At 41.6% G+C, this 27,166-nt stretch overlaps 5 protein-coding genes, 1 non-coding gene and 1 pseudogene across 12 annotated transcripts in view; 3 read left to right on the top strand and 4 right to left on the bottom strand.

Moving 5' to 3' along the window:
- Window positions 1-4,450, bottom strand: part of LOC110510064 (lipase member H) — a 29,968-nt gene extending 25,518 nt beyond the window's left edge. The window contains exons 1-2 of one of the 6 annotated variants that reach the window (XM_090226633.1): window positions 4,378-4,430; window positions 2,026-2,112 (exon numbers count right to left, since the gene is read on the bottom strand). The gene's annotated coding sequence lies outside the window, so the exon portion shown is untranslated. Of the gene's footprint in view, window positions 1-2,025; window positions 3,787-4,377 lie in introns of those variants that run through there. The other 5 variants (XM_090226631.1, XM_090226634.1, XR_016493234.1 and 2 more) reach the window with 5 other exon arrangements.
- Window positions 1,224-2,428, top strand: LOC149970371 (uncharacterized; annotated as a pseudogene).
- On the top strand, window positions 3,764-10,079 carry poglut3 (protein O-glucosyltransferase 3). 2 transcript variants are annotated; one of them, XM_021591351.3, is made up of 8 exons: window positions 3,764-4,350; window positions 5,191-5,388; window positions 5,767-6,050; window positions 6,258-6,474; window positions 6,552-6,748; window positions 6,917-7,111; window positions 8,641-8,745; window positions 8,872-10,079. In XM_021591351.3, exons 1-8 carry the CDS (start codon window positions 4,116-4,118, stop codon window positions 9,013-9,015), a joined length of 1,575 nt encoding a protein of 524 aa, XP_021447026.3. In that variant the 5' UTR covers window positions 3,764-4,115; the 3' UTR covers window positions 9,016-10,079. The 2 variants fall into 2 exon arrangements, with proteins under 2 accessions (XP_021447026.3, XP_021447027.3); XM_021591352.3 differs by lacking the exon at window positions 6,917-7,111 and having other exon boundaries at window positions 4,116-4,350.
- A 57-nt stretch (window positions 10,080-10,136) lies between these two features.
- On the bottom strand, window positions 10,137-10,208 carry trnac-gca (transfer RNA cysteine (anticodon GCA)). The gene has a single exon. It is a non-coding gene; the product is annotated as a tRNA-Cys (tRNA).
- Window positions 10,209-12,122: 1,914 nt separating this feature from the next.
- Window positions 12,123-15,506, bottom strand: LOC110510062 (coiled-coil domain-containing protein 82). Its single transcript, XM_021591350.3, has 7 exons — window positions 14,649-15,506; window positions 14,259-14,481; window positions 14,071-14,163; window positions 13,845-13,969; window positions 13,512-13,682; window positions 13,061-13,249; window positions 12,123-12,797 (listed from the first exon to the last, which is right to left on the bottom strand). The coding sequence occupies exons 1-7, from the start codon at window positions 15,168-15,170 to the stop codon at window positions 12,732-12,734; spliced, it is 1,389 nt and encodes a 462-aa protein (XP_021447025.3). The 5' UTR covers window positions 15,171-15,506; the 3' UTR covers window positions 12,123-12,731.
- Window positions 15,507-15,700: 194 nt separating this feature from the next.
- On the bottom strand, window positions 15,701-17,765 carry LOC110510061 (sperm-associated antigen 16 protein). Its single transcript, XM_021591349.3, has one exon. The coding sequence runs from the start codon at window positions 17,763-17,765 to the stop codon at window positions 15,867-15,869; it is 1,899 nt and encodes a 632-aa protein (XP_021447024.1). The 3' UTR covers window positions 15,701-15,866.
- Window positions 17,766-17,880: 115 nt separating this feature from the next.
- LOC110510060 (aristaless-related homeobox protein A) lies at window positions 17,881-25,448 on the top strand. The gene is made up of 5 exons (XM_021591347.3): window positions 17,881-19,309; window positions 19,862-20,396; window positions 21,389-21,434; window positions 22,267-22,571; window positions 22,730-25,448. The coding sequence occupies exons 1-5, from the start codon at window positions 19,129-19,131 to the stop codon at window positions 22,953-22,955; spliced, it is 1,293 nt and encodes a 430-aa protein (XP_021447022.1). The 5' UTR covers window positions 17,881-19,128; the 3' UTR covers window positions 22,956-25,448.
- Window positions 25,449-27,166: the final 1,718 nt, after the last annotated feature.

A 27,166-nucleotide genomic window follows, 5' to 3' on the forward strand; every position in this document is an offset into this window, starting at 1 on the left:
TGTTTGATTATTTGAGACTAAATTAATTTTATTTATGCATTATATGAAGTTAAAATAGTATGTTCATTCAGTATTGTTGTAAGTGTAATTTATTACACATATACATATATATATATATATATATATAAATCTGTCGATTAATCGGTATCGGCTTTTTTTGGTCCTACAATAATCGGTATTGGCGTTGAATAATCATAATCGGTTGACCTCTAGTCTCTACCTTCTTGTCCTTTGTGCTGTTGTCTGTGCCCAATAAAGTTTGCACCATGTTTTGTGCTGCTGCCATGTTGTGTTGCTACCATGCTGTGTTGCTACCTTGCTGTGTTGTCATGTGTTGCTGCCATGCTATGTTGTTGTCTTAGGTCTCTCTTTATGTAGTGTTGTGGTGTCTCTCTTGTCCTGATGTGTGTTTTGTCCTATATTTGCTTGTTTTTAATCCCAGCCCCTGACCCCGCAGGAGGCCTTTTGCCTTTTGTAAATAAGAATTTGTTCTTAACTGACTTGCCTAGTTAAATATAAAATGAATATTATTTCTCTTCCTGGAGCCATTAACGCTTTACATGGCTGAACTCGCATTCTTTCATGTCCTTATTTACAATTGTCTAGACTAGTGTTTGGATTGTATTGTATGTTTGCACCAGAAAGAAGGTAATGTCTGAAAATAGACATGACTTGCATACATAACTCTCTTTCTATGATTTACAGGTGATTGAACCTGCTGCCTTCTCGGAGGGTATAACAGGGAAGAGGTTCACAGATCCACTGGAAACAGGTGGAAAGCAGGCAAACTCCACAGTTGTTTAATGGCTCCAGTCCTCCCCTGGTTCTTCACTAAATGACAGATAGTGACCATTATGATCCCCACATCAGCTACAGTGGCTTCCAGTTGGTTGGGTAGTGACACATACACTAAAACAAACAGTTCACTTGACCATTCTGTAATCCATGTACATACAACTGGAGCAATATAAGTTCAGCTGTGATTTTTTTTCTGTAATCTTTGGTCTGATATATACATACTTAATCAGGAAATAAGATTAGATATCTCTCAAAGAGGCTGGCTTCCTAGCAAATACATACAGATGTGCCAAAAGTGAATGCCAATCTTGTTCTCTTCCATGGCCATAGGTCAGGCTCACTGCAGCACCACTTAGAGAGAGGACCAAGACAATTCTAGAGTAACTGGACCAGCACAGAACCAGTCAGTCAGCCTCCAGTGAAGCATGAGGATTGTACATCTATCCAATGGAGAGAACACATCCAACCATCAGCTGAATTGAAAACATCTATTCCCTCTAACAGCCCAACTCTGAACATATGTAGCAGCCCCATCAGAGAAGTCCGCTTCAGAAGATCTCTGGTTGCGCCATAACACCAGCTTGCCATTTGTCCTTGATCAGGCCACTGTGTGGAGTCGCCAGGAATGTTCTCCTTGCTAAGACCAAGCAGCTCCACCACACTGCCCACCATGTAGAGACCCAGGCTCAAGCCACAGGCCTGCCCTCAAACCTTCCCTCCTCTGATCACAGAGAGAGTCAAGTCACCATGAGACAGCACATTTCAAGTAGTCATCCCACCTTGTTCCCTGCCTCTGACCTACAGCGTGCTCCACCCCAGAGCCTCAGCAGAACCATGCTTCATACCACACGGTCTCATTACCCTCCTGAATATAGGACCAGATTAAGCTCATCTTTGATATTTAACTCTCTGTCCATGTATAAGAACACCTCAGCTACAGCAACTGAGAGTCCAAAACACTCTAACAGGGCCAAGTCACTTGATAGACATTTAACCGCTGGTGACAATAACTCCCTCTACTCGCCACCCAGTAAAACAAGATGGTTGTCATCTTCTGAGAGAATCAACATGTTGGCGAAGCAGCATAACTTAGCAGCCCAAGTTGGTTTATCAAAAGCCATCAGCCCACAGAGGAATCTGCAGACAAATGCTTCTGTTCAATCCAATAACCAAAGAATGTTCAAACACCATGCATATTTTACAGGTGTATATGACACAGGTCCCAACCTGGCAATTACGACTCATTCTCTCTCCAGCCTTAGCTCCAGGTCCTCCCACCGGACTCAGACACCTCTTCACAGCTCCCCAGTTTCACTAGATCATAGAAAGAATAAAAGCAATTGGTTCAGAAATTAATAATAGTGAAATACATCATATCAGTCAGCTTAAACAGCAGACTTCAAAAAAGGATTTGTTTGCATTTCGTAATAGAAAGAATAGCTTGGATCTGCCTACCCAGGGTGCAACTCCTATCTCCGAGAGAGCTGAAAAAGAGCCCATTGGATATAGAAGCAACCGCAAAGTAGATCAGATACTGAATCACCTCAGGATAACATTCAGTAGCAAACGTATAGAGGAGAAGAGTGTGTCGCTTGGTAGAAAGGGAAAAATGGTTCCCTCAACCTTGTGACATCCGTGAGAATAGAGGGACAGGGAAGAGCAGTGGTCCAAAGGTCGAATAAGTGCTAAAACTAAAACTACAGAACAGAGGCAGGAATGGGCAGACAATGCCTACCATTAAAATAGCATCCATGAATTCCCAGTTAGATTTTCAAGACAAAGAAAGGAACACAATATCAATATTAAATGCAAACCCATCACTATCAAAGGACGAATTAAGTAGAACACATTATCCACATTCACCCTATTTTAGTAGTCAATCTGTTGTAAAATAATCCCAGATTGAATCTACAAATTCTAGCCTCAACACGGAGAACGAAGATGCCTTCTTTAGCTCATTAGGTAAGGACAGTAGATCAGATAGGAGTACCACTGGCTGTTTTAAACTCACACAGCACTCATACCCAAATAGCACTCCAACCACTACAGATTTGGGCCTGAAACATGGCCGCTCCATCTCTGTCACCAACATTTACTCAAACCGAACATCAGAAAACAGGCGCATCTCCACAGGAACTGATATGGCCTCCATAAGGGACCTAAGGAGTCTTTAGGATATCAGAGGGCCAGGGGACATTGGTCACTCACACAGGACCCTTTCCAGAGCTTGTTCTTGCATACTGAGCCAGATAACCTATGTTAGCCAGAATAGAACAGACCGCATCCTAAGCTCTAAGAGCCTGACATTGACCCGGCCTCTACAGTTCAATGAGTCATCAATTTTGCCCACAGAGATTTAAAATTCACTTATCATTGATCAGACGTCACAGGTCCAGTTTGTCAGACTTTGAGGAGTATGACTCAGATACCACTACAGATGGAGAGTACTACTTGAGCAGTGGTGATTGGGAGAAGAGTTAATACTCTAGCAAAGGGGGATGTTTTGAGTAACATTGTGCAATAGTTTTATTTAGCAATTCACGTTTTAGTGAAAATAATTTCTTACAGGCCTCTCTCTGTATTGTTGAAAAACATGACTAAAACGGGACTAATATGTGCATTAATTGAATCCATATTGTAGCCAACTTAATGACATCTCTACTGTTGCAGGGCTCTATGCTTTTTTACAAGTTGAAAAATGTTTGCGAACACAAATAAATTGAAGAGCACAATGAAACATATTTGAGGTAATAAAACTAGAATCTTACATTGTTCTAGTTTCACTGGTGCTCCTAAATAAAAATTCCAGGTCGCACAGCTAGATGTTTAGGCGTATATGCGAGTAAAATGCTCGCACCGTAGAGCCCTGCGTTGCACATATAAGCACAGTTAATATTTTTGTTTAAATAATTGAATCGTTGAAAAAAATTGTTAAGCCTATGTACTGTTGCTTTGCGTAAGCGGAACTAAAGTATGGATCCCAGTGGACTACACCGAGGATATTTTCATGGTACATTCACAGTCTGGAAAAAAGTTCGTGACATTAAACGAATCTTGTTTAATTAAAAGCGTGTAATATACGGTATTCTTCTGTAATATCCAATCGATAATTGGTCTGTGTAAACAAATGCTTTTTCCTGTGCGTATTTCATCAAAATTCCTCAATACCCACGAGTCCATACATCGTCCAATCACACTACGCCAAATCAAAACTTCACCCCCCGATCTCCACCCTTTTCTGAAGACGAGATGCTGCCTGCATAATTGGTACCATAAAAATAAATATTAGTTTGCTAGTCTACTTTTAGAAATTAACTATGACGCGTAAAGATAACCTACTCAACCCTGTACGGAGTTTGTTTCCGTTAGTTTGTATAGTTTTAATATTATCCACATGTTGTAGTGACTTTCCGTGTTGTCAAGCTAGTGAAGTCGGTCCTGAAAAATGTCTTGTTTGGGGTCCAGGGCTCGACCCAAAAGTCGTTTTGCCCGTCCGATACTTCATCATCCAGGCTGTCAACTCAGCTGGGAAAAACTTCACCCTCTCTCCAGGTACGTGTTGATAAACAGCAGAATTACCTAAAACCAATGGGCGCAACCGACTGAAGACGAAAGTTGAGTGACGTCGGGGGGAGGTGCATCTGCGACAGCCGAAAGTAATGTGGTTTTCCAAAGCAAGGCTCAGAACAATATTTTATTTAACTAGGCAAGTCAGTTAAGAACAAATTCTTATTTTTAAGACAGATTTTTACCTTGGGCTTCGATCTAGCAACCTTTCGGTCACTGGCCCAACGCTCCAACCTCTAGGCTACCTGCCGCCCCAAGAAATGCAGTGTTGTCATTGTTTATAAAATGTTTCCTTTATGTCGAAAAAAACATTTATCCAACACCAATATCACACACTCGCAACCTGAAATCACATGTATGCAATCAATTAGTGAGGGAGAGCCTCATTCACTGTAGGCTACACATGAATTGCAGCAAATTGGTTTCTGTTTCTTTCGCGTGGGTCAAGTACAAACACCCCAATGATTGCTTGACCTCCCACAATGCAGGTGATGGCTGCAGGATGAAATTGGTGAAGAGCAACTGCAGACATTTGAAGTCAACTTCATGACCTTTGATCTCATGATTTTGTAAGGTTCATGCAGTCCATAGTCACTTTAACTCAACCTACATGTACATATTACCTCAACTAACTGGTGCCCCCTGTATATAGCCTCTCTACTGTTATTTTACTGCTGTCCATGATTGGGAACCCTTTTATTCCCCTAGTTAGCTTAGTCTTTGCAGACTGAAAATTACTCCATCTCTAATTGACCCTATGGTTACATTATTGTTTCCGTTACAGAGGTGATCCATCTAACTAATTTTAATTATCTTTACATGTAGGTAAAGACTCATTCAGAGTGAAGATTGTCTCACTCTCACAGAAGGAGCATGTCCGCATCCACGTCCCCCTCCCCCTGGACAGAGGAGATGGTTCTTTTCTGATGAGGTACCGTCTGTATGGCAGTATCCTCAAGGGACTGAAGGTCGAAGTACTCTACAGAGACAGTCACGTTGCCAAGTCACCTTATACCCTACAAGGTACCTATATCAGTCAATGGCTCACAGATTATTTCAATGAAAGCAGATTAGTGTGATCATTTGACAGAAATTACAAGTGAACTCCTCATCAGAGTATGCCTGTATGAATAATATAGGCTAGATCAGTGTATCCTCCAATACCCCCAACAGCACACATTTTTATTGTAGCCCCAGACAAAAACACCTAATTGAATTTGTCATGGGCTTGATGATTAGTTGACAAGTAGAATCAGGTGTGCTTGTCCAGGGCCATAACAAAAATATGTACTGTTGGTGGGACTGGAGCTGGGAAACACCTGACTAAATGGCAGTATGTTGTAAATTTGATCTATTCTTACTGCTTCCACATGATGCATCCCTTTGGTTGTATATACTCAGGCCCAGTCTATCATGAGTACTGCGACTGCCCAGAGCATGATGTTCCCACCTGGCAGAGCATTATGCAGTGTCCTGCTGAGGAACCCCAGATCCAGAGGGACTTCAATGCCTTCCCCTCCATTGATCTGCAGCGCCTCCTACAGGAAGTTCCCCAGCGGTTCTCCAACAGAGGAGGTCTCATTCACTATGCTGTCATCAACAACCAGGTGTACCGTCGCTCGCTGGGAAAATACACTGACTTCAAGATGTTCTCTGATGAGATGTTACTATCCCTAGCCAGGAAGGTAAAGAGTTGCTTTGTGGGGGGGGGTTGTGTGCAGGTCTCTGTCCTTTCATCAAGAAGTATGATCATGTTCCTTTCTGAACTGTTTTGTGATACTTTGTCCGTTGCCTGAAACTCTCCTAATACCGTATTTTCAATAGAATTGTTTAGTTCATTGTTCTGCATAAACTGAGCTCCCCTGTCTTTGTCTCTGAATTTGAATTTAAAGGTGAGGCTGCCTGATGTGGAATTTTACATCAATGTGGGAGACTGGCCAATGGAAACAAGGAAAGCAGATGACGATCCTGGGCCTGTTCCAATCATCTCCTGGTGTGGCTCAACAGACACCCGAGACATCATTCTGCCCACTTACGACATCACTCACTCAACCCTGGAGACCATGAGAGGCGTTTCCAATGACCTACTGTCAGTCCAAGGCAACACAGGTAAGACATATAACCTCATTCTGCTTACTTACACATCATTACTCACAATAACCTTATTCTGTTTCCTTGGTGTCTAGGTCCCCCTTGGGCCAACAAAACGGAACAGGCCTTCTTCCGTGGCCGGGACAGTCGTGAAGAGCGCCTACACCTAGTCACTCTGTCCAAGAAAAACCCAGAGCTGCTAGATGCTGGGATCACTGGCTGGTTCTTTTTCAGGGAAAGGGAGAAGGATCTGGGGAAAGCAAATCTTGTTGGATTCTTTGACTTCTTCAAGGTGAGGGAACATTCTGAACACTCCAATCACCCAAAGCCAGCAGTTTCCCATTTGAAAACTGATTTTACATGTGTGAGAAGTGAGAAGATAAAGAAATGTTAGCCATTGTTGATTTTTTATTTATTTATTCAGAACCGTGACACCTTGAGTTCCCTCTCCCATTTATAGTATAAGTATCAGGTGAATGTGGATGGCACAGTGGCAGCTTACAGGTTCCCTTACCTGATGCTGGGGAACAGTTTGGTGCTGAAGCAGATCTCACCATATTATGAGCATTTCTACACCCATCTGAAGCCAGGCACCCACTACATCCATGTGAAGAGGAGTCTCTCTGACCTCATACAAAAGATTGAGTGGGCTAAGGTAAGGGAGAGAGTCAAATCCCCCCCAAAATGGTCACTTGTTACGTAAACAACATGGGGAAAACTAATAGTGAAATGTTTACTTACGGGCCCTTCCCAACAATGCAGAGAGAAAAAATAATAGAAAGATAACATGAGGAAAAAATACACAATGAGTAACGATAACCTGGCAATATACAGTGCATTCGGAAAGTATTCAGCCCCTTCACTTTTTCCACATTTTGTTACGTTACAGCCTTATTCTAAAATTGATTAAATTAATGTTTTTCCTCATCAATCTACACACAATACCCCATAATGACAAAGCAAAAAAGTTTAGACATTTTTGCAAATGTATTGAAAATAAAAAACATACCGTATTCAGACCCTTTGCTATGAGACTTGAAATTGAGCTCAGTTGCATCCTGTTTCCATTGATCATCCTTGAGATTTTCTACAACTTGATTGGAGTCCACCTGTGGTAAATTCAATTGATTGGACATGATTTGGAAAGGCACCTGTGCCACAGTTGACACTGCACGTCAGAGCAAAATCAAAGGCATGAGGTTGATTGAATTGTCCGTAGAGCTCTTGAGACAGGATTGTGTCGAAGCACAGATCTGGGGAAGGGTACCAAAAAATGTCTGGTCACTCTGAACAGAAACCAATGGCCACTCTGACAGAGTTCTAGAGTTCCTCTGTGGAGATGGGAGAACCTTCCACCCTCCATCAATCAGGTCTTTATGGTAAAGTAGCCAGACGGAAGCCACTCCTGAGTAAAAGGCACATGACAGCCTGCTTGGAGTTTGCCAAAAGGCACCTAAAGGACTCTCAGACCATGAGAAACAAGATTATCTGGTCTGATGAAACCAAGATTGAACTATTTGGCCTGAATGCTAAGCATAACGTCTGGAGGAAGCCAGGCACCATCCCTACGGTGAAGCATGGTGGTGGTGGCAGCATCATGCTGTGGGGATGTTTTTCAGTGGCAGGGACTTGGAGACTAGTCAGGATCGAGGGAAAGATGAACAGAGAGATCCTTGATAAAAACCTGCTCCACTGTGCTCAGGACTTCAGACTGGGGCGAAGGTTCAGTTTCCAGCAGGACAATGACCCTAAGCACACAGCCAAGACAACGGAGTGGCTTCGGGACAATTCTCTGAATGTCCATTTAAGAATAAGGCTGTAACTTAACAAAATGTGGAAAATGTCAAGGGGTATGAATACTTTCCGAATGCACTGTAGGTAGGGGTAAAGTGACTAGGCAACAGGATAAATAATAAGCAGCAGTAGCAGCGTATGTGATGAGTCAAAAGAGTTAGTTAAAGGCCGTACACACTACCCTCTAACGCCTTGTGTCGTATGCCAAGCAGTAAGTGCATGTTAAGGAAGGACATGCCAAGGAATGTATGTCAATGTGTGTCAATATGCATTGCTACCATTTGTATGTTTGTCTGCTTGCAATGCGAATGCATTTTTTTACCATTAGGATTTAGCTGTTTTTTTTGTGCATATTTGATTAAGATAGTAATGTCTTTATTTTCCCTGCAGGAGAATGATGCTGAAGCACAGGCAATCGCTAAAGCAGGCCAGGCAATTGTAAGAGAGCTGGTACAACCGAACAGACTGTACTGTTACTATTTTAGTGTGCTACAGGTAATTGCCTCCTGGTATTGTTTTTATGCTATGCTTGCCAATGCTAAATCGGCTCATATATTAAGATAGCATTCTTATCATTGATATAAGAAACCCGGCTGAGGAAGTTCTTTCCTGTCATAACAGATGTACTCTGAGCGTCAGACAAGCCGGCCGACACAACATCCAGATATGGAGCTGGTGCCCCAGCCTTCAGACCAGAGTGCCCTTTGTAGCTGTCAGCGAGAGCCTCAAATAGATGATCCCAGCCGGAATAAGGATGAACTCTGATCAAAACACTTTGAAAGGAAAGAGGAGAGACCCTAGCTATTTCAATACAGAAAGTGCTTATTAAAGGAAGAATTACCTCTGAGATCAGGACTGCTAGCTAAGTGGATGTACCAACATTCATATAGAGAAATATTCCATTTGGTTTGAGCCAGAGGGACCATGTCACAGCTCACTTTGCCTGGAATATGACTGCTTTATTGACAAGACCATTAGGCAAACATCAATTTCCACTGTTTTCACTGTCCTGTGTGATATTTTGTACTGCATTTTGTATGATGGTCATCATGATTGCATTTTTATAAAAATTGATATTTTTTAAAATTTTCTTAGATTGCCTTTGATGTTGTTAACCTCCTGTTTGACCAAGATCATGTAATTTGCCTTGGTTATTTATTTTTATTTAATTTAACATTTATTTTTCTTGGCAAGTCAGTTATAAACACATTCTTATTTACAATGATGGCCTACCAAAAGGCAAAGGCCTGCTACAGGGATGGGGGGCAGGGATTAAAAATCAAATAAATGAAATATAAATATAGGACAAATCACATCACGACATAAAGAGAGACCTAAGATGACGACATAGCATGGCAGCAACACGTGACAACACAGCATGGTAACAACATGGCAGAAGCAAAGGGTACAAACATTGGGCACAGACAAAAGCACGAAGGACAAGAAGGTAGAGACAGCAATACATCACGCAAAGCAGCCACAACTGTTCTAAGAGTGTCCATTACTATAGATATTCCTTGGATGGGGACAATATGAAACAATTTGTTGGCATTGCTTTTTTTCGGCATAAATATTCGTCTGGAAGAGGCTCTGCAGAGTGGTCACTAGCTGGCACAGACACAAAGTCATCAAATCTGCTAACTGCTAACCATAGTGCCTAACCCTAACCTTAAATTAAGACCAAAACGCGAAATGTTGTTTTCATGAATTTGTACAATACTGCGGTTCAACCATCTAGCGGAAATCGCTCAATTCTGCCTTCAGAGCAAGACTCGTGACAATAACCTATGATTGTGCAATTAATAAACGACATATTTGCTTCACAGTTACTGTTGCTTGTGATCCATTATTCTTGTCTACAACTAAGGCTAAAAATCACAAAAATGAGGGGGCACCCGGATTTGAACCGGGGACCTCTTGATCTGCAGTCAAATGCTCTACCACTGAGCTATACCCCCAGTGCGTGTAAACTAAGGAACGTTTTCAAATATATAGCGACTTATTGAACAGCACAAAGGTGGTTATACATGTATTGTTACATTTACGTAGGGTATGTTTTAGTACTAATAGCTACTCGTTCAACAGCACCGAGATGGCTATGCTTAGATTGTAAAATTTACGTAGAGTAGTATCACATTGACTTCACTTTGGACTGCCTGTGGTTTTATTTCCTAGATCATTTAAATGTTTTGACTAAAGTCTATCGCTACAGTTTTGATACAAAACAAGTATTTTGTAATGAAACAGCAGGGAGCAGATCTCGAACCGTCGACTTTCGAGTCCGAGGTCTGGCGGGCTATCGACTGTGCCGCAAAAGCGTACTCTTGTGGAATCAATTTCCGCGGATATAAACCCAGGGTCGTTACGATATATATATATATCTAGTAGTAGCTCGACGCCAGCTAGTTGTGGTGATGTGTGTTTTGTCCTACATTTTTATTTAATTTATTTTAATTTTTAATCCCAGCCCTCGTCCCCGCAGGAGGCCTTTTTCCTTTTGGTAGGCCATCACTGTAAATAAGAATTAGTTCTTAATTGACTTGCCCAGTTAAATAAAATAAATATAAAGTTTCAGTGCCTACACCGGAAGTAGGCAGTGAGTATTTGTTCAATTGAATGACAAGACTGCAGCCATAGTGAGCATTTTGAGTAGTTTGCTAGCCAGCTTTGTAACAATTTCTTATAACCCAGTATCATATAGCATATTACTCTAGAAAAGCTTTTCATACTGATCCCATTTCGAGAGGTCAAAAACAATGACCCTCTTGACCTGAATTTCAAGCCGATCCTTTTTCCTTTAATTCCTATCGTTGTGATTTAATACCGACTTGTATTCAAACTCCTTACAAATGATTTTACTCTTTACCAACAAAGTCTAGTTAATATCTTACAATCACCTTCATCCTAACTAGCTAGATAAGTAGCTAGCTGACGTTAGCTAACCATGTAGCGGTATAGTAACCAGCTAGCTTTGTTTGGTCCATCCATACCAATGATCCATACTAGCTAGTTAGCCAACTACAACAAGTTCTCTAGGAATTTGCTAGCTAGCTAGTTACCTTGCTACGTGTACTAAACTAATAAAATGATTGTACATTTAATTGCTATCTAGTTAGTTTTCAGTGTCTGATTGTGTACTACACATGCATCTGTCTTTCCCACACTTTATTACACTGTCATCTTATCCTAGGAGACGCGGCGCTTGACTTCCTACAAAGGGTGTGTTCGTAAATTCACTCTGGTTATCAACTCCAATTTCAGTGCACTCTCGTCTGAGTGCCAGATTGCAGAATAATTTAGGAATTCCTACAAAGTTTCAACCTTTCTCTAGACACACTCAGTGGGAGTAATGAGAGCATGTGGTTTGAGGATGTTCTTAATGGTGAGTATTTGAATACTATAAAAAAAAGTTGCACACACTAATCAATTATGCCCCTGATCAGTTAATGGGTGTAGCAACCAACGTTTTGGCACACAGTGGCTTCTTCAATCCTGAAGAAAGCCCAACACTGCGTGTCGAAACGTTGGTTGCTATATCCATTAAATGTTTTGGAGCATAATTAGTATGCAACTTTATTTGTATAGTTTACTGTTTACTAGAGTATTTGAAAACTGCCATCATTCATCTGTTTTACAAAGAAGTGTGACTAATGTGGTGGTCATATTTATATTTTCTTGCAGGTCCAGCTCAATGTGAATTGAAGGGAGAGCTACATCTCAGGATGGAGAACACGTTGGGACTGATGTAAGAGTCTCCCAACTAGTGTTTGTTACATTTGTCTGTGGGTTTATTGCTGAGTTTTTAATTGTTTTTCTTACATGCCAGATAAAATTGCAGTGTGAAATATGAATGTATGAGGATGGACAACATGTTGTTTAATGTAGTTTTTATTATTGGTTTGTGTTATGAAGCAGCACACAGGCGTTTTAAATAGAAAATAAGCAACTCACAAGAGTCGTACCTTCCTATACTGCAGTCCACAGAACATTACTCATGTGTATATAGTCAATTCATTTCAGATCATCCGTTGTAGCAAACTCCATTTGACATGATCTTAACTATTAGAAGGACAACACTGCTTCAACTTAGTAGGGAAGGTAAGGACAGTTTAAAGAAAACACTCAGTGGTAGCATTAATTTGATTTACAGCAGTACCAGAGTATTCTGCTTCATCTTTGCACATACAGTATATAACATATGTCTGCACTAAATGTTTTGGTTGCTTATGAGCATTTACTGATATAAAATGGTTGATAAAATACAGGTACAATAGATGTCTTTGTATAGGGTAACGACTAAAGGAGGAAAATAGTTATTAAAAAGCTTTCAGTACAATCTTAAATGTTTACATTGAATGAAAGTCAAATGTCTATAGGAATAAAACACTTCTTTCCTAACAATGTGCAGAATAAACAGTAAAACTTAAATGGATGCCGATATGATGTAGATATGGATCCATGATCCTGTCTGTTGTAAACCTTCAGTCTAGCTTCTCCTCCTGGAAGTAGTCTGCCTCATTGAGATGGTCCTGGAACTTCTCATATTCCTAAGAGAGAGACATGAGAGTGAAACAGCGAGTGATGGTCAGTAAAGAAAATCAGAGAGCATGGCTTTCTATTCTACACATGTGGAGTTTGAGGGAACAAGTAAAGAGGAAACAGGCACCAACAGTTCAAGAAAGAGTTAAGAGCTTGTAAGTAGGCATTTCACGGTAAGGTCTACACTTGTATTCGGCGCATGTGACAATGTTTGATTTGATGATTCAATGAGGAGTACTGTCATTTTATGGAGAGTAAGTGGGGTATATACCTCTGAGATCCAGCCACTCTCCTCTAGTTTTGTGAACACCCTTTTCACAGTTTCCTTCACCGGCTCCTCCTCGCCATTCTTCTCCTCCTCCATCACTGTCCGGCAGTGTTGAAACAAGTGGTACTTGAAGTGTTTCAGAGCATGATACACCTCTGTTCGGCTGGCACAAACAGAGCACACACTGAAAGCCTGTAATTTAGGAAAGACATGCAAGGTAGGTGACCTGTTGTGGAAAACCCTCTTAAGACAAACTGCAAACCTGACATTTCACAAAAGGTTAAATTGGTGCAAGGATAAGGATACAAAATTATTCGATCTGATGTTGATCTGTTGTGATGTACTTTTTGTTAGGGTGGATTTTATGGGATGCCAACGTCACGTACTATATGCGTTCATCTGGGGACAGCGATGGATAAAACAAAGACGGTTGGTTTCTTCTCAGATGTAGTACCTGTGTGTCACTGGGCATGAATTGGTCCTCTTGAAGGCTGTTGAGGTCATACAGTTGCCCCGAGAGATTCACACTGAAACTGCACTGTCGCTGGAGCTTGCATGCCTCACAAACACTCCCATGCAATCCTAACTTCATCAGCTGGACCTTGGGGTAACACTCCACCCGCTCCTGTACATGGACACAAAAAAACATACCTCAGTTTGCATATATTGTTTTTTCACATGATGTAAAGAATGGAAGTCTTAGCCAAAGTACAAGCATAGATGTATAAAGATCGGTGAATATGCAGCCAATGTTGAATGACTTAAGTTCTCTGAAATGTTTCTTCACCTTGTACCGGTCAGTCCAGCGGCTCCTCTGTTTTAGGTTCTCCAGGCGAGGGAGGATCATCCGCTCATCAAAGTGGAACAGCGACGCCATCATCTCCTGAGCATATCGCTTTGTCCGATCACCGCCTGCTCACAGTGATCAACCAATTAGATTCCCTACACTTGGATGATACAGTCAATTGGGGATGGTGTTAAAGACCCATTATTGTTTAAAATAAAACACTTACCATAAAGAGACTTGAGAAAGGTTTCATCCAGGACGTTGATCATAAGGGCTTTGACGACCACTTGAAAGTGATTGAGCTGAGACCCAGTGATGACTAGCAAAAACAGGAAAATGAATCATAACACATATAGTAGTGGTGATTTCAGGTGTAAACATTGACCCCATGATATAGTGTCAGCTAAGACTCACATTGGCGTGGAAGAGAAACAGCCTTTTCATCTGACGACTCCTTGTCCCCTGTCTTTTTCATATCCTCAACTATGAAGTCCTTCTGACTGTCGCTGTCATCTGCCGCCTCTTCTTCACTACTGCCCACCAATACTTCAGGGGCATCATCATTGTGGTCATCATCCTCATCACCACTAGCATCTTTTTCTTCTTTACCTTTCTTTTCTTCACCCGAATCCTGAATCTTTACAAGCGAACAAAACATTGGTTGTAAAACAATGTTAAACATTTCCTCAGTACCTTATGGACGTTTTGTGGGTATATGCGACATTATTTTGCACAATGGATCAACACTTAAAGATACTGCATGTTATGTTATGCTCGTTTACATTATATATGGTGATAAGCTACCTCCAACGTGCTCCTGCGTTTCGGGACGCGGGACTTCATCTTCTTGGATAATGCCAGGAGTTGAGACTGGCGTTGCTTTCGTTTAGCTGCGGTCTCTTTGGCTTCAGCAAACTGTTTGGCATTTTGTGCAGCACTCTGGTCCTCCGAATCAGAATCTTGACTTTGTTGTTTAATGCGTTTTTTGGGAACGACTTTCCGTTTGGGTTTGGTTCCTTCGTCGCTGTCAGAGTCACTGGAGCTGTCAGCGAGGACGCGCTTCCGACGAGGACGGGATCTACCTTCGCTGGAGCTACTACCTTCACTCTGTTCTCCACTGGCAGGTGTACTTTCGCTCCCGCTGTCTGAATTCTGATACTCACTCTCTGAGTCTGAGGCGCTGATGCTGGTCGTGCTCGCGCATGACTCCTCGTCACTGTCATCAAGGATAGACGACGGCAGACCGATTTGAGCCCTTTTCTTCTTTGCTTCAGCTTTATTTTTTCGCATCGTCGCGAACACTTGACGCTTGTACAGGCTTTCCATAGTTGCTTACACAGTGCTGCTAAGTTAAGAGACCAAATTAAAGTTAAATAATGTTACCAACCCTGGCTGGCTGGCTGGCTAACGTTAGCAATTAGCTAGCTAATGTGAGATGCAGAACATGCTCATTTGTGTAAAATGTCGCCTATAAAACATTATCTATGCGAGCAACCATATGTAAACAACGTTACTCTTAAATTGATACCAAGCTTTAATCTCGGTGAACCTTAAAAAATTGAAACTTCCAATTGTATCTCGTGTGCACGTTTTGTTTTGTTTTTATAGATGTTGTGTCTGTGCTTCTTCCCACTTCCGCTCTCCACTCAAAAAAGGGCTACTTAAAATCATAGCGCCGCACCTGGGCATTCTAGAGAGAAACGACTAGGTTTTTCCTTAACGGTAGACTACTTGTGTCAATTAAATTAGTGATTTGTATTAATCATAGGCATAGCTAATGTGAATCATGTAAATAAGGTCATTAAAACCTTTTTCATGCTTCAATTCAGAAATAAATGAGTAAATTATAAAACATCTTTAAATATCTTATTTTATTCAGGAAAAGTGGTAAATGTTCTTCAAAAATAAGATAATTGGAGAACAGAATTATGTGCAAGAATCAAACAATGTAACACGTCAGCAATTAGAAGTCCATTTTACGTTTAATAATCAGCTAAAAATCATTTTTAACATTTATTAATTTCACGACCAGATGAGAATGGCACCATCTGACCCAGCTGATAATAAGTACTCCCCCTTGTGATCAAAGACTACACTCTGGACAGCATCATCATGGCCCAATAAACTGGACACCTGAGTAGATGCCAGCTCCACCAGCTTAACTGAGCCATCATTACTGGCGATAGCCAGTGTTCGGCCTGACGGGCTAAAGGCCATTTGGTTGCTGGGATGTGGCCCAGTGTCCATGGTTATCAAGGCTGCTACTTTCCTCACATCCCATAGTTTGACCACTCCATATGAATCACAGGAGGCAACAGTGTTGCCCAGTGCATTAAAGGTGGCATGGTTGCAGGAGTGCTGGTGGCCATAGAAGGTCTGTGCACACAGGCCAATCCTGGCGTCCCACAAAGACAGGGTTTTATCAGCTGAACAAGTAAGAAGAGTGTTGGAAAAGGGCAGGAAAGTAACACTGTTGACCGAGTCAACGTGGCCACGCAGTGTGCTACGACAGCGCTCGCTCTGCAGGTCCCACACCTTTGTAGTGTTGTCCATTGAGCAGGAGGCCACAAAGTCCCCACATGAGTGGAAGGAGCAGCCCCAAGTGGCATGGGTGTGGCCATCCAGAGTCAGGATGCAGCGGCCTTGGGAGAAATCCCAGATCCTTACTGTTGTGTCTCCACTGGTGGTGGCCAGGCTACCACCATTTGGGTGAAAGCTACAGCCAGAGAGCCAATCACTATGACCCTCTCCAGTCATGATCATGTCCCCCATGGGCATACCCCACAACCTCCAGAGCTGATCGTCACTGGAGGAGGCTACAATAAACTTCCGGGGGTGCAGGGCGAGACAGCTTATTGGCAGGGTATGGGCCTTCAGTGAGTTGGTGAAGCGGAATCCAGATGCTTTGGGGCAGTGTGAGGCCAGGGCTTTAATTTGGCCTAAGTAGGGGTTCACACGGCTGCTGACAGGAAACTCTGAGTCTTTCAGGTGTTTCTGAGCTGTGTTTTTGGTTGGGTCTTTGTCTTGGTCATAGAGTGCAATTCCATCATTCTGTAGCTGGATTCCTTTCCCAGACGTACTCTGATATTTCTCCTGTTGTGGGGGCAGACCTGTGTCTCTGTTGGCTGAGCGGATTGTAGATGAGGAATGTACATTACACAGGGTCGCTTCCAGACTGTTGGCCTGGCCACATGCTCTGTCCCTCTCTAAACTGATGAGCATCTTCTGTTTCAGCGCCACTTGGTACTTATCACTCAACTGCTTCAGTGCAGGCTCATATGACCCATAGTGCTTCTTCAGTCGTTTGATGTCTTCAACAAGCCTGTTCTTTTCTTGGACAACACGCTTATGCTGCAGACGATGGAAATCCCTCTCTTTCTGAAGTTTTACCAGTGTTTCGCTAGCTTTGGAAGCTGCCTGCCTGTAGCTGTCCCGCTCTCTCTGTACATTCTTCAGCTCGTTGTCTAGAAGTTGGTTGTGTGTATACGCGTCAGGCACAAACTCCACTAGCTCGGTTTTCAACAACCCCCTCTGCTCCATTTCGTACCACTCTGCTTGGAAACAATCCAAAGTTCTGCTCATGCCCATTTTGACAAGGAAGTTGCGGAGAAAGTCGTCCACCACTTCTGGAATGTGTGAGACGGGTTGCTTAGCTGAGCTGAGCCTCTGTAACACTGACCCCGTTCCATCTGAAGCATCGCGCAATGCTCTTACCGCGGCCTCCAAATCCTCATCATCCCCCTCTGCCAAGCTCCTTTCTTCATCGGCAAGAACCTCCTCATATTGATAATCGTCGTCTGAGTCATCTGGTATCAACACCTTTTCGAGGTAATATGGCCCATCGACAGATTCTTGCGCTGTTTCATTTTTCGCAGCCATTCTACCAACAACCGCTTTCTGTGTTTGTTTATCCGTCTCCATGGTCACACATTCTCGAACGCTGAGAGATTAAACATCCTGTTTGCCAAGTGTCTATGGAAATTGATAAGCCAATCAACCCTACAGGCCAGAGAAATGTGGGTGGTTTTCAATCTAAATAAAAAATACTTATCTTTTTTCCCCCAATCCTTTATTCCTCAACTGCAACAATTACGCAGGAGTGTGTAAAATAGACAGAAACACACAACACACAATATCTAATGATATCCAATGTCACACAATATCTAATGCCATTGCCATTGATTTGAATGCATTCAATGTGATTAAAAAAAATGTTATTATATAGCTAGGCCTACCTGTGTACGTCATGCCAAATTGCCAATAAAGAAAGAGATGAAATAGAAAGGGAGCGAGCGAGAGAGAAAACGAAAACTGCGTTCGTTTCCTAACCTGCAATGGCAAAACAATTACAGCAGGTGGCATATTCAATTCACGGTTGACGTTATAGCACCACCACTCAATGACAAACACACACACACCTTAGCACTGATCGCTGCACATTAAAACGTCAGTCCCCCTATATCACCTGTCCTATAATAACCTATATCCTACCTATAGGTTATTGTTCTTCCTCACCTAGGTCTATAACACAATTTTATCCATATGTCAAAGTATCAGATCTCAACGTGCGTAAGAATTTAAATTATAAGGGTTTTACTAGTGTAATGAAACAGCAGGGAGCAGGTCTCGAACCCTCGACCTTCGTGCCGGAGGTCCGGCGCGCTATCGACTGTGCCGCAAAAGCATGCTCGTGCGGCAGGTTCGATTTCCGCGCTTATAAACCCAGGGTCGCTACACTACTCCCTCCTTTCAAAGAGCGCGTCCTCGCTCTAGCTTGCGACTCTACGTCTTACAGGAACGCGCTTACCGGCCAAGCACACGCACTGTCGTGGATACGAGGTCCGATCACTTCTGACACCAATGTAATGAAACGAGTAGTTCTCGGACACTTCGAGCCCGAGGTCCGGCGCGCTATCGACTGTGCCGCAAAAGCATGCTCGTGCGGCAGGGTCGATTTCCGCGCTTATAAACCCAGGGTCGTTACACTAGCCTGACATCGAAACGTATGGCAACAGCTCTTTAAAAAAGTAAGCTGTGATCTGTCTGGTTCTTGAAATTGAACTTGACTGACAATCGGGGGCTATTATGCTTATTTTTTCAGCTGGCAACCAATAGGAAGCCAAGAACACGTGGATGCGACAGATTTGGGACTGTGACAAGTAAAGTAGCCCTCAGATGTCAGTGTGGACGGGGGATGAGAGAGGGGAGGCAGCGTGGTTGACGAACATACTTTTACGCAGTCAAGCTCAGTCCAGACAAGAGGCTCACCTGTGCGGCGAAAAAAATGAGCCATCCAAATGAGAAAGATGCCTCTGACACAACCGAGAGTAAACCTAAATCCCCCATGCTCTCGTACTGCATCGAAAGCATACTCGGCCGGAGAAGTCCTCTCAAAGTCAGACTCACGGGAATGCAAAGTTTACCAATGCTGGCTGGAAGAGTGGAGCATAATGCGTCTTTGGAAGGTAATATGTTGTTGGTTGACTTTCTCTGTAACACCTAGCACCCTACTTTGTGCGCAATATGCAATTAAATAATGCATGTCCAAATGTAAACATGTCCAAATGTATATTGCATTTGCAGCTAATGGTTAAGATATAGCCAGTGCTTGACTTGGACTGAAATAGGTTCCGGTACTCATTTTGGGTGCCGGTAATGTTTATACATATTTAGGTGCAGGAGCTCCACGATACGTTTGAGCTAATAGTCTATAAGAGGAACAGGAGCTCAAGCAGTAAAACCGGAGGTGCCGGTAGGCCTACTCAGCTCCCGCCCAAGTCAAGCACTGGATATAGCGTTCAAAACGCATACGAACGAAACAACATGAGAAACAAAACAAGTTGGTTAAATTTGTGCAGCCTGCCCTTTGCATTTAACTTAAATTTCATTAGGCCCGTCTATGGGTTTTTAGAGAAGACTAGCATATACAGGGCTATATACTAGTCTTATTAAACATATTGCATATTGCGCTGTTGATTATTTACAAGTTCCTTAAAATAAACGGTCTGTCTTCACAGCCTCTCAGAAAAATGCCGACATACACCTGCCCACCAAGTTGCGGCGTCTATATGGCCCAGCGGGGAAGTTCATGGACTCCAGTCGCGGAATTCGCGATCATGAGAAGCAAGAAGACAGGGAGCGTCCTCTAGACAAAGCCCATGAAATTCTGAAAATCACTCAGGCGCCACAAGTTAACATCAGCCGCAGTAAATCATACAGGGAGAACGCGTCCCACAGTCCGAGAGAGGAAGAACAGAATCTCGGGCGAGGGAAAGAGGGACAGGGTGAACTTGGCGCCCCAAAGTTCGAGGACACTTGCAAGGAGCGCATCTGCGAAGAAGTAGAAACGTCCCCAAAGAACGGGGAGAGTTTGCACATCGATGGAGATGTAAAAGATAGCGAGGACAACGTGTGCCTTTCAGCTGGCAGTGATTCAGAGGAGGGGATGCTAAAGCGAAAACAGAGGAGATACAGGACTACGTTTACAAGTTATCAACTTGAGGAGCTGGAGAGAGCTTTCCAGAAGACGCACTACCCGGATGTGTTCACGAGGTAGAATTCTCGTGTGCCAGCATTTTTAAAAATCTGTTATTTTAACACTATTAAAATGTTAATCTGTTGCATATATGGCTAGGCCCATGGTTATGAAAATAAAATAAAAATTGAGCTTTTAGTTTGTGATAATCCAAATTAGGAGTCTAGATATGATTCGAAAGTTAGCCTTTTTTTATGGTAAATCCTTGCATTGAGGTGATCAACATATAAATGAGCATTGTTTGCCTAAGAAATGTAAGAAAATCAAACATTTATTATCATTAATAGTAATATCAGAACAGTAATATCATTTATTAGATTGTTATGAATGATTATATAACAGTCATATTACGCATCATTAGTCTACTTTGTTATTAATAATACTAATCATAATAATAATACGTGTTGTACACTATAATTCACACATAACAAAAGGACATATAAAAAGGTGTGTGTGTGCAGGGAATAGAATACCAATGAAATATTATAGAGTAGGCTATTATATTGGTTTAAATATTATATTTCTTTAAACCCATTGTAATGATAATCTGACAGTGACACACTAATTTTCATTATTATTAATTATAATTGTGAAACATTGTGTTTTTTTTACTCATGATAATTGTGGTTGCAAAAAAATATATATTCCAAAAATATTGTTCGAAAGTGTTTAAATTATTGAGAGGTCAATTGAAGTTGGCTGCTGCAGATAGAAAGGTTTGTTCTTTAATGATGGAGCTATTTGTTTGCGTAATTGCGACATATTTGTGAGACAGGATATCTATTGATTCAAACAGCAGAATTTTGAAGATTGAAAGCTATGAATTGTCATTGTTTATTTTCATTATAAGAAGCCTACACAGAAAGTAAGCTAATCCAACAATATTTCATATTTTATATAATGTCATTTCTATTGTATCTTTAGGCTTGTATTATTCTCATCGTTGGATTTGAATGTTTAAAGCGATGATACTGAATATTATTTGCCATTTTTTCTTCTTTCAATTTAGGGAGGAGTTAGCGATGCAGTTGAATCTCACCGAGGCGCGTGTGCAAGTGAGTCTAAATTATTATTACTTCATATTTTACATCATTATGACCATATTTAATTTCGATAAACATGCAAGCACATTATATGATATCCTATAACAATGTGCATCATAATACAAGTGTAAAGTCTATGATAGACCTAATTGCATATTACTGCTATTATTATTATTACATTAAGTAATACAGTTCACTTATGACAGTGAGAGGGAAAATGATTTAAAACACACCAGAAAAGGGAATTTGCTTTAGGGCGTTCATGACTTTATCGTGCACTTAATATCAGTTCAAACAGCCAGTATTAACGTGCCATCCTCGCACTGCGGTGGCGGGTAATGCTGTTTGATTTCCCATCTTCTTTTGTATTAGTCCTGCATTGATATGTTGATATCTTGCATTTCAAGTGAGATAGACGCCGTTATAGGTGCTCGCTACCCTATCCTCATTTTAGGATATTGCTTACATTTTGAAACTCGAGTCTCAACCTTAGATACCAGACTAAGCATGATGTCACTCGCTTCAGCTGTAGATTAGCAAATCATATTTTGGAGAGGTTATAAAACCGTGTAAAATCCATATATTTCGTTTTATAACCAGTGTCAAGTCTGTATGGGAGGGGAATCCTCCATCTCTGTTCTCTTCACTGTCGCCAATAATTGGATTACTTTCAATTTTGAACAAAACATGCTTTATTATCATGTCCAAATGACAATTTCAACAAGTAACACATACTAAATAGATAATACTACATATGTACCCAACATGAAATACTAACCATAACCACATAACTCTAACCCCAACGCTAGGCCTAATGTTCTTTCTCTTCCTCCCTCTATCTAAGGTGTGGTTCCAGAACCGTAGAGCTAAGTGGCGGAAACGAGAGAAATCTGGGGTTCAGACTCACCCCCAGGGCCACACCATCTCTGGACCCCTGGGTGCAGCACACCACCTAAGCCACTACCTGGAGGGAAGTCCCTTTTCGCCCCACTCTCACCCCTCCCTGGACGGTGCCTGGACAGCTGCTACCACCTCATTCCAGGGTCTAACCCACCCCCTCTCCAGCTCTTCCTCCCCCCTGGGATTTGGCCCCTTCCTGGGAGCAGCCATGTTTAGACACCCCACCTTTATTAGCCCCTCCTTTGGAAGGTGAGAACCATCAACACCTCTATTAGTATGGCTTCATCTGATTGAAGTGGTTACTTTGGACTATATGTATAATTCATTATTTCTCACTTCTCTCCTTCCCTGACATCTTCTGTATCTATCTCTTCCACCCTTCCCTATCGCTCTTCTTCCATTGACAGACTCTTCTCCAGCATGGGTCCCCTGACACTCTTACGTCAGCCCATACCTGCAGTAGAGGCCCCAGTCCAGCCCAAAATGGCCTTGTCAGAGGCCTCCCCCTCCTCGCCTGTAGACCGCCGGGCCTCCAGTATCGCAGCACTGCGCCTCAAAGCCAAAGAGCACTCAGCTCAGCTGACACAACTCAACATCCTACCTTCCAGCACCACTGGGAAGGAGGTGTGTTAGGAGACATTAAACCCCCTCCAATTCCTTCTACATGGAGCAGGAGTCATGACAAAAGGAATAGCAGCTTTGAAGTGGTAGGCTATAGCACAACAAGGCCTCATCTTTCCCAGTTAGTTGTCCCAATGTTCTGTTACTCCAGACTGTCCACAACATGCTTTCCTCATGAACTGAGGAAGAGAAGAAATACAAATAGTGAACTCCCTGCCCTTTGACCCTCAGGAATGACCCATTAGCAGCCTCGCACAGGGTACTACAGGCCACCAAAGGAACAGCTCTAGGCCCTGGAAAGGTTTAAAAGGAGAGTAATGCTGTTGACCATATAAGCCCAATGTATGTTTAGTGTATTGATGATATGGTGTTTGTTGATAGATAGATTTTCGCAGTCTTATTAAATTACTTGGGTATTCAAGTTATTATTTATGATCAATCATAAAGCAAGTTTTCAGGAGGAACATTTTACATATATATATATATAAAATTAAGTTTTCTTTCCTGGTTTCAGATGAATCAGTTGACAAAAAAACTGTCAAATGCAAAACTTTGCACCTTTGCTTGCTTTTAACTGTGTTGCAATGAAATGAAAAATGCTAAATGAAATCATTCTGAGGACAGAATTGAGAGGTTTATTCAACAGCATGAAACAGTATTAACAAGCTTGCAAAAGAGAAACAGATGTGTCTCCAAAAATACACCTGCCCAGTATGGATTGATGGAGCCTAGTTGATAGTCCCACTGATGGATCTCAAGAGCTGGATTCAACTCTTAAACAGGGACAAAGGTGTGGATTAAGGGATTCATATGGTCATATTTATTCTGCAACAAAACGTAGACCGGCATTAAAATACATAACAAAATACAGATTTTTTTTCATATGTGCTGCCGTCGCCTCACGTCTTAATTCGGGAGCCCTACCATTGGCTATTAACTTGATAGCAGTTACCGCTCCTTTAAAAAAAAACAACCTTAATTTAACTCTTCTGCTCAATTTGACCCCGTCCATGCTGCTGAACCAAATCGCGTGAAATTACCTCTCGGATTAATATCCCTTTTTATTGAAAATCCTTCGCGTCTTTTATTTACTAATCTCGTCTAATTTAAACGACACAATAAAGCGACTTTTAGATAAAAGGGTCAGTAGAAGTAGCTTTATTTCAGTTTCACCAGCTGGATTCCCTTTAGTATAGGGGCATTGTTACAAGGGCTAACTATTTCCCAACTATCTTTCCAAGTGTTTTCCAAGCGTTTACATCTATGTGTATATGTGCGCGCATTTTTAGCCATTCCTTTCCCCTTTTCAAATAGCATGGCGTAATAATTAACCCAAATAAACTGTCCAAATAAATATTTCAAAATGTAACATTGTTTTCATGATAACGCATTTCGTCAGCATCTCAAGAAAGCATATTTAAAAATGGACAATAACCCGATTAGTGAAGCCTGTTCCAGGATGAATAAACCTTAAAAATCGACTGGAGATAACGTTGAATGACTGAATGACCGATTTTGAAAAGCAAAGAATGACTGAAGTATGGCACTCATTGTGTGACTTGCGTTAATTCTCTTGCAGCTCATTCTCCTTCATCCAATTAGAATACTTTATTTATTAAGCGGTTTGTCATCTCATAGCTTTCCATTCAGAGCAACAAGGACATCACTTTGTTAAAAGGCTGGGGGTTCCATTATTTCCCTGAGGCAGGCTACTTACATATTCGACAATGTCATGAATAATGGCGAGAGAATAATAGTCCAGGACAGGCCTACACCAATCCCCTTTCAAAGGACTATCAGCAACACAGTAAATTGAATTTCATTGAGTAGCCTAATCCAAGGAAACTCAGAGGCAAGAAGAAAACAAGGAACAGCCAAACACCTGTCATATTGTGATGAGTGGTTGGGAGGCTTTGGCATATAGCCCCAAAGAGGGAAACAGGCCATGCTGAAACACTCTTCTGAATGCCAAGATGTATTTGAACACATTTGACCACACACAAGATGTTTAATCAGACTAAAGAACAACAGCACATGCAGGCAATGAAACAATAAAGGCCAACAAGTTATAATTTGGATAAACAGAGGCAAAAAAATGAGTAAGTGCATTAGGCATCATTAGCCACCAATTTTAAGTTGTCACTGTGCAACTTACGCCTCAAATGCCAGGCATTTTGTTGGATCACAAATTAGTCCATCAATAAGATAAAAGAGAGAGAGAGAGAGAGAGTGAGTGACTCTTGTAGATGGCATATTGACTTTTCCCACCAGGTTGGAGAAAAGGGGACTATTTACTCCACCTCACAGCTGTGGGGGAGTTACAACCAAACTTTCATTTACTGCCATGTGGACAGAGAAGGAGGAGAGAGGGAGAGAAAGGAAGAGGAAGGTGGGCATTGGGGAGTTGGCTCAGATATAGAGAGAGGTGTACAAAATATCAAAACAAATTATATTATATTATAGAAAAAACATTTTCATTTTCAATAAACTTTCAAATGGAAAACGTTACACCTTTCTTTGCTTTTAACTGTGTTGCAATGAAATGAATAATGCAATCATTCTGAGGACAGAATTGAGAGGTGTATTCAACAGCATGAACAGTACAGAGTGCACGTGAGAGAGAGAAAAAGTTGACCCACTCTGTTGATGGGTTATTGGCTTATAAAAATATCAGAACAAATTAGAACTCTATTATTGAATAAACATTTTCCTAAATGTGTATTTAGAAATAATTTAAAACCTTCCCATTTACGTATTCTGAAGGTACAAATTTGATGATATCAACAAACAGAGGGGAATTTGAGGTGAATCTAAGGAAAGAGGAAAATATGTTTGGAAAGAGGGAAGAATAAGTGAATAAGCATACATTTAAAACATAATAATCCGTTTAGCAATTAGTTTATATTAAATATATATACTTTTTAAAAAATCCTTTCAAACGCCTTATAACGCCCATACCTAGGTGACAGGGCTTGTGACAATGGCCATCACACAGCCAGGCCTCATTCCAAGCATTGGACAAATACTGCTCAACTGGCACAGATTGAGAGTCATGGGTGAAACTCTGAGAGATGAGCACATGATGATCACACAAAACAACCCAATACAAGAGAAAGTAAAGAGAAAACAGGGACGATAGAGAGGAGGATTAAAGGTAATCAAAACAAAAGCAATCATGCCATCAATTCTTCAAGATTAGATTTTTTATCTTTCCGATTTGAACAATCTGAGGAGTGGAGAGGTAGATAGATCATTCTAAAGCGGTGGAGACTGCATGAGGCATCTTCTTCCCTTGAACACATTCACCTGAAAGCACCGCTGGGGCACAGCAGGAGCCATATCCCAAGTCAAATGGCATGACTTACAGCATGAATAAGAAAGATGGAGAGGAGAGAGAAAGGCTGAGGAAAGAGAGTACATTATTTTGAAAATGAGAGCTAAAATGACAGCCAAGAAAGGAGAGTAGAAAATATCAAAACAGAAAGATAGAGAGAGAGATGAGGAAAGAGAGCGATAGAGAGAGAGAGAGCGAGAGAGAGAGAGATGCTGTGATAATCTCTTCTACAGGCTGTACAGCCAGTCACAAAGTGTGTCAGCTTCAGTGAGTGCTAACAAGGTGTAAATACAATAACAAGCATGTAATTAAGAGAGCATGATGAAGTTAATGGAGATAACACACATTCCATTTGAGCTGCTTATGAATATTCTATTAGATGTTATTAGGCAGCTGGAATAGCTGTTAATTTAATCATCACTCCGAGCAGAGAAAAGTTCTTTGTGCGATTGTAATTGCAGAGAATTAATAATTGGTTTGACAATTGTACCAGTGGATTCACAATGGTGCAGGGCTCAGGGGGTGGTAGGTGGGCTGAGTGAGTCCCAGCAAGACATGGAGCCCGAGAGAAAATGAGCAGAGCAGATTAAAGACCATTTTAGGTTATCAATGTGGTAAATGACATGTAAATATGCATGTAATCGCACAGACCACATTATAGGACATGAGTATGAGGAGTTACAGATACAGGGCATGAGAGAACGCAGTAGCCGGAGGGGGGATGAAAAGTTGTTCACAAAAGAATACAATCAAAGTCAACAGAGAATCTGTTGATATTGGATATTCAATCGTCTGCATTTTTTACGTTTCACCGAATAGCTCACACTGTGTTTTAAATTGCCACCACATTTAACTTGGTAGACACCAATCAGGCAGAGAGGATTGTGGT

This window comes from Oncorhynchus mykiss, chromosome 29, assembly GCF_057628025.1.
Source record: "Oncorhynchus mykiss isolate SJ-2025 chromosome 29, ASM5762802v1, whole genome shotgun sequence".
NCBI lineage: Eukaryota > Metazoa > Chordata > Actinopteri > Salmoniformes > Salmonidae > Oncorhynchus > Oncorhynchus mykiss.

Excerpts from the sequence above, each read along its gene's own strand:
- LOC110510062 (XM_021591350.3), bottom strand. The coding sequence starts at position 15,170 with ATGGAAAGCCTGTACAAGCGTCAAGTGTTCGCGACGATGCGAAAAAAT. Across the intron at positions 14,482-14,648 it reads AACGCAGGAGCACGTTGGAG|ATTCAGGATTCGGGTGAAGA; the intron begins GTAGCTTATCAC and ends TCGCTTGTAAAG. Across the intron at positions 14,164-14,258 it reads TGTTTCTCTTCCACGCCAAT|TCATCACTGGGTCTCAGCTC; the intron begins GTGAGTCTTAGC and ends TGTTTTTGCTAG.
- LOC110510060 (XM_021591347.3), top strand. The coding sequence starts at position 19,129 with ATGAGCCATCCAAATGAGAAAGATGCCTCTGACACAACCGAGAGTAAA. Across the intron at positions 19,310-19,861 it reads GCATAATGCGTCTTTGGAAG|CCTCTCAGAAAAATGCCGAC; the intron begins GTAATATGTTGT and ends CTGTCTTCACAG. Across the intron at positions 21,435-22,266 it reads TCACCGAGGCGCGTGTGCAA|GTGTGGTTCCAGAACCGTAG; the intron begins GTGAGTCTAAAT and ends CCTCTATCTAAG.
- LOC110510061 (XM_021591349.3), bottom strand. The coding sequence starts at position 17,765 with ATGGAGACGGATAAACAAACACAGAAAGCGGTTGTTGGTAGAATGGCT.
- poglut3 (XM_021591351.3), top strand. The coding sequence starts at position 4,116 with ATGACGCGTAAAGATAACCTACTCAACCCTGTACGGAGTTTGTTTCCG. Across the intron at positions 5,389-5,766 it reads GTCACCTTATACCCTACAAG|GCCCAGTCTATCATGAGTAC; the intron begins GTACCTATATCA and ends GTATATACTCAG. Across the intron at positions 7,112-8,640 it reads AAAAGATTGAGTGGGCTAAG|GAGAATGATGCTGAAGCACA; the intron begins GTAAGGGAGAGA and ends TTTTCCCTGCAG.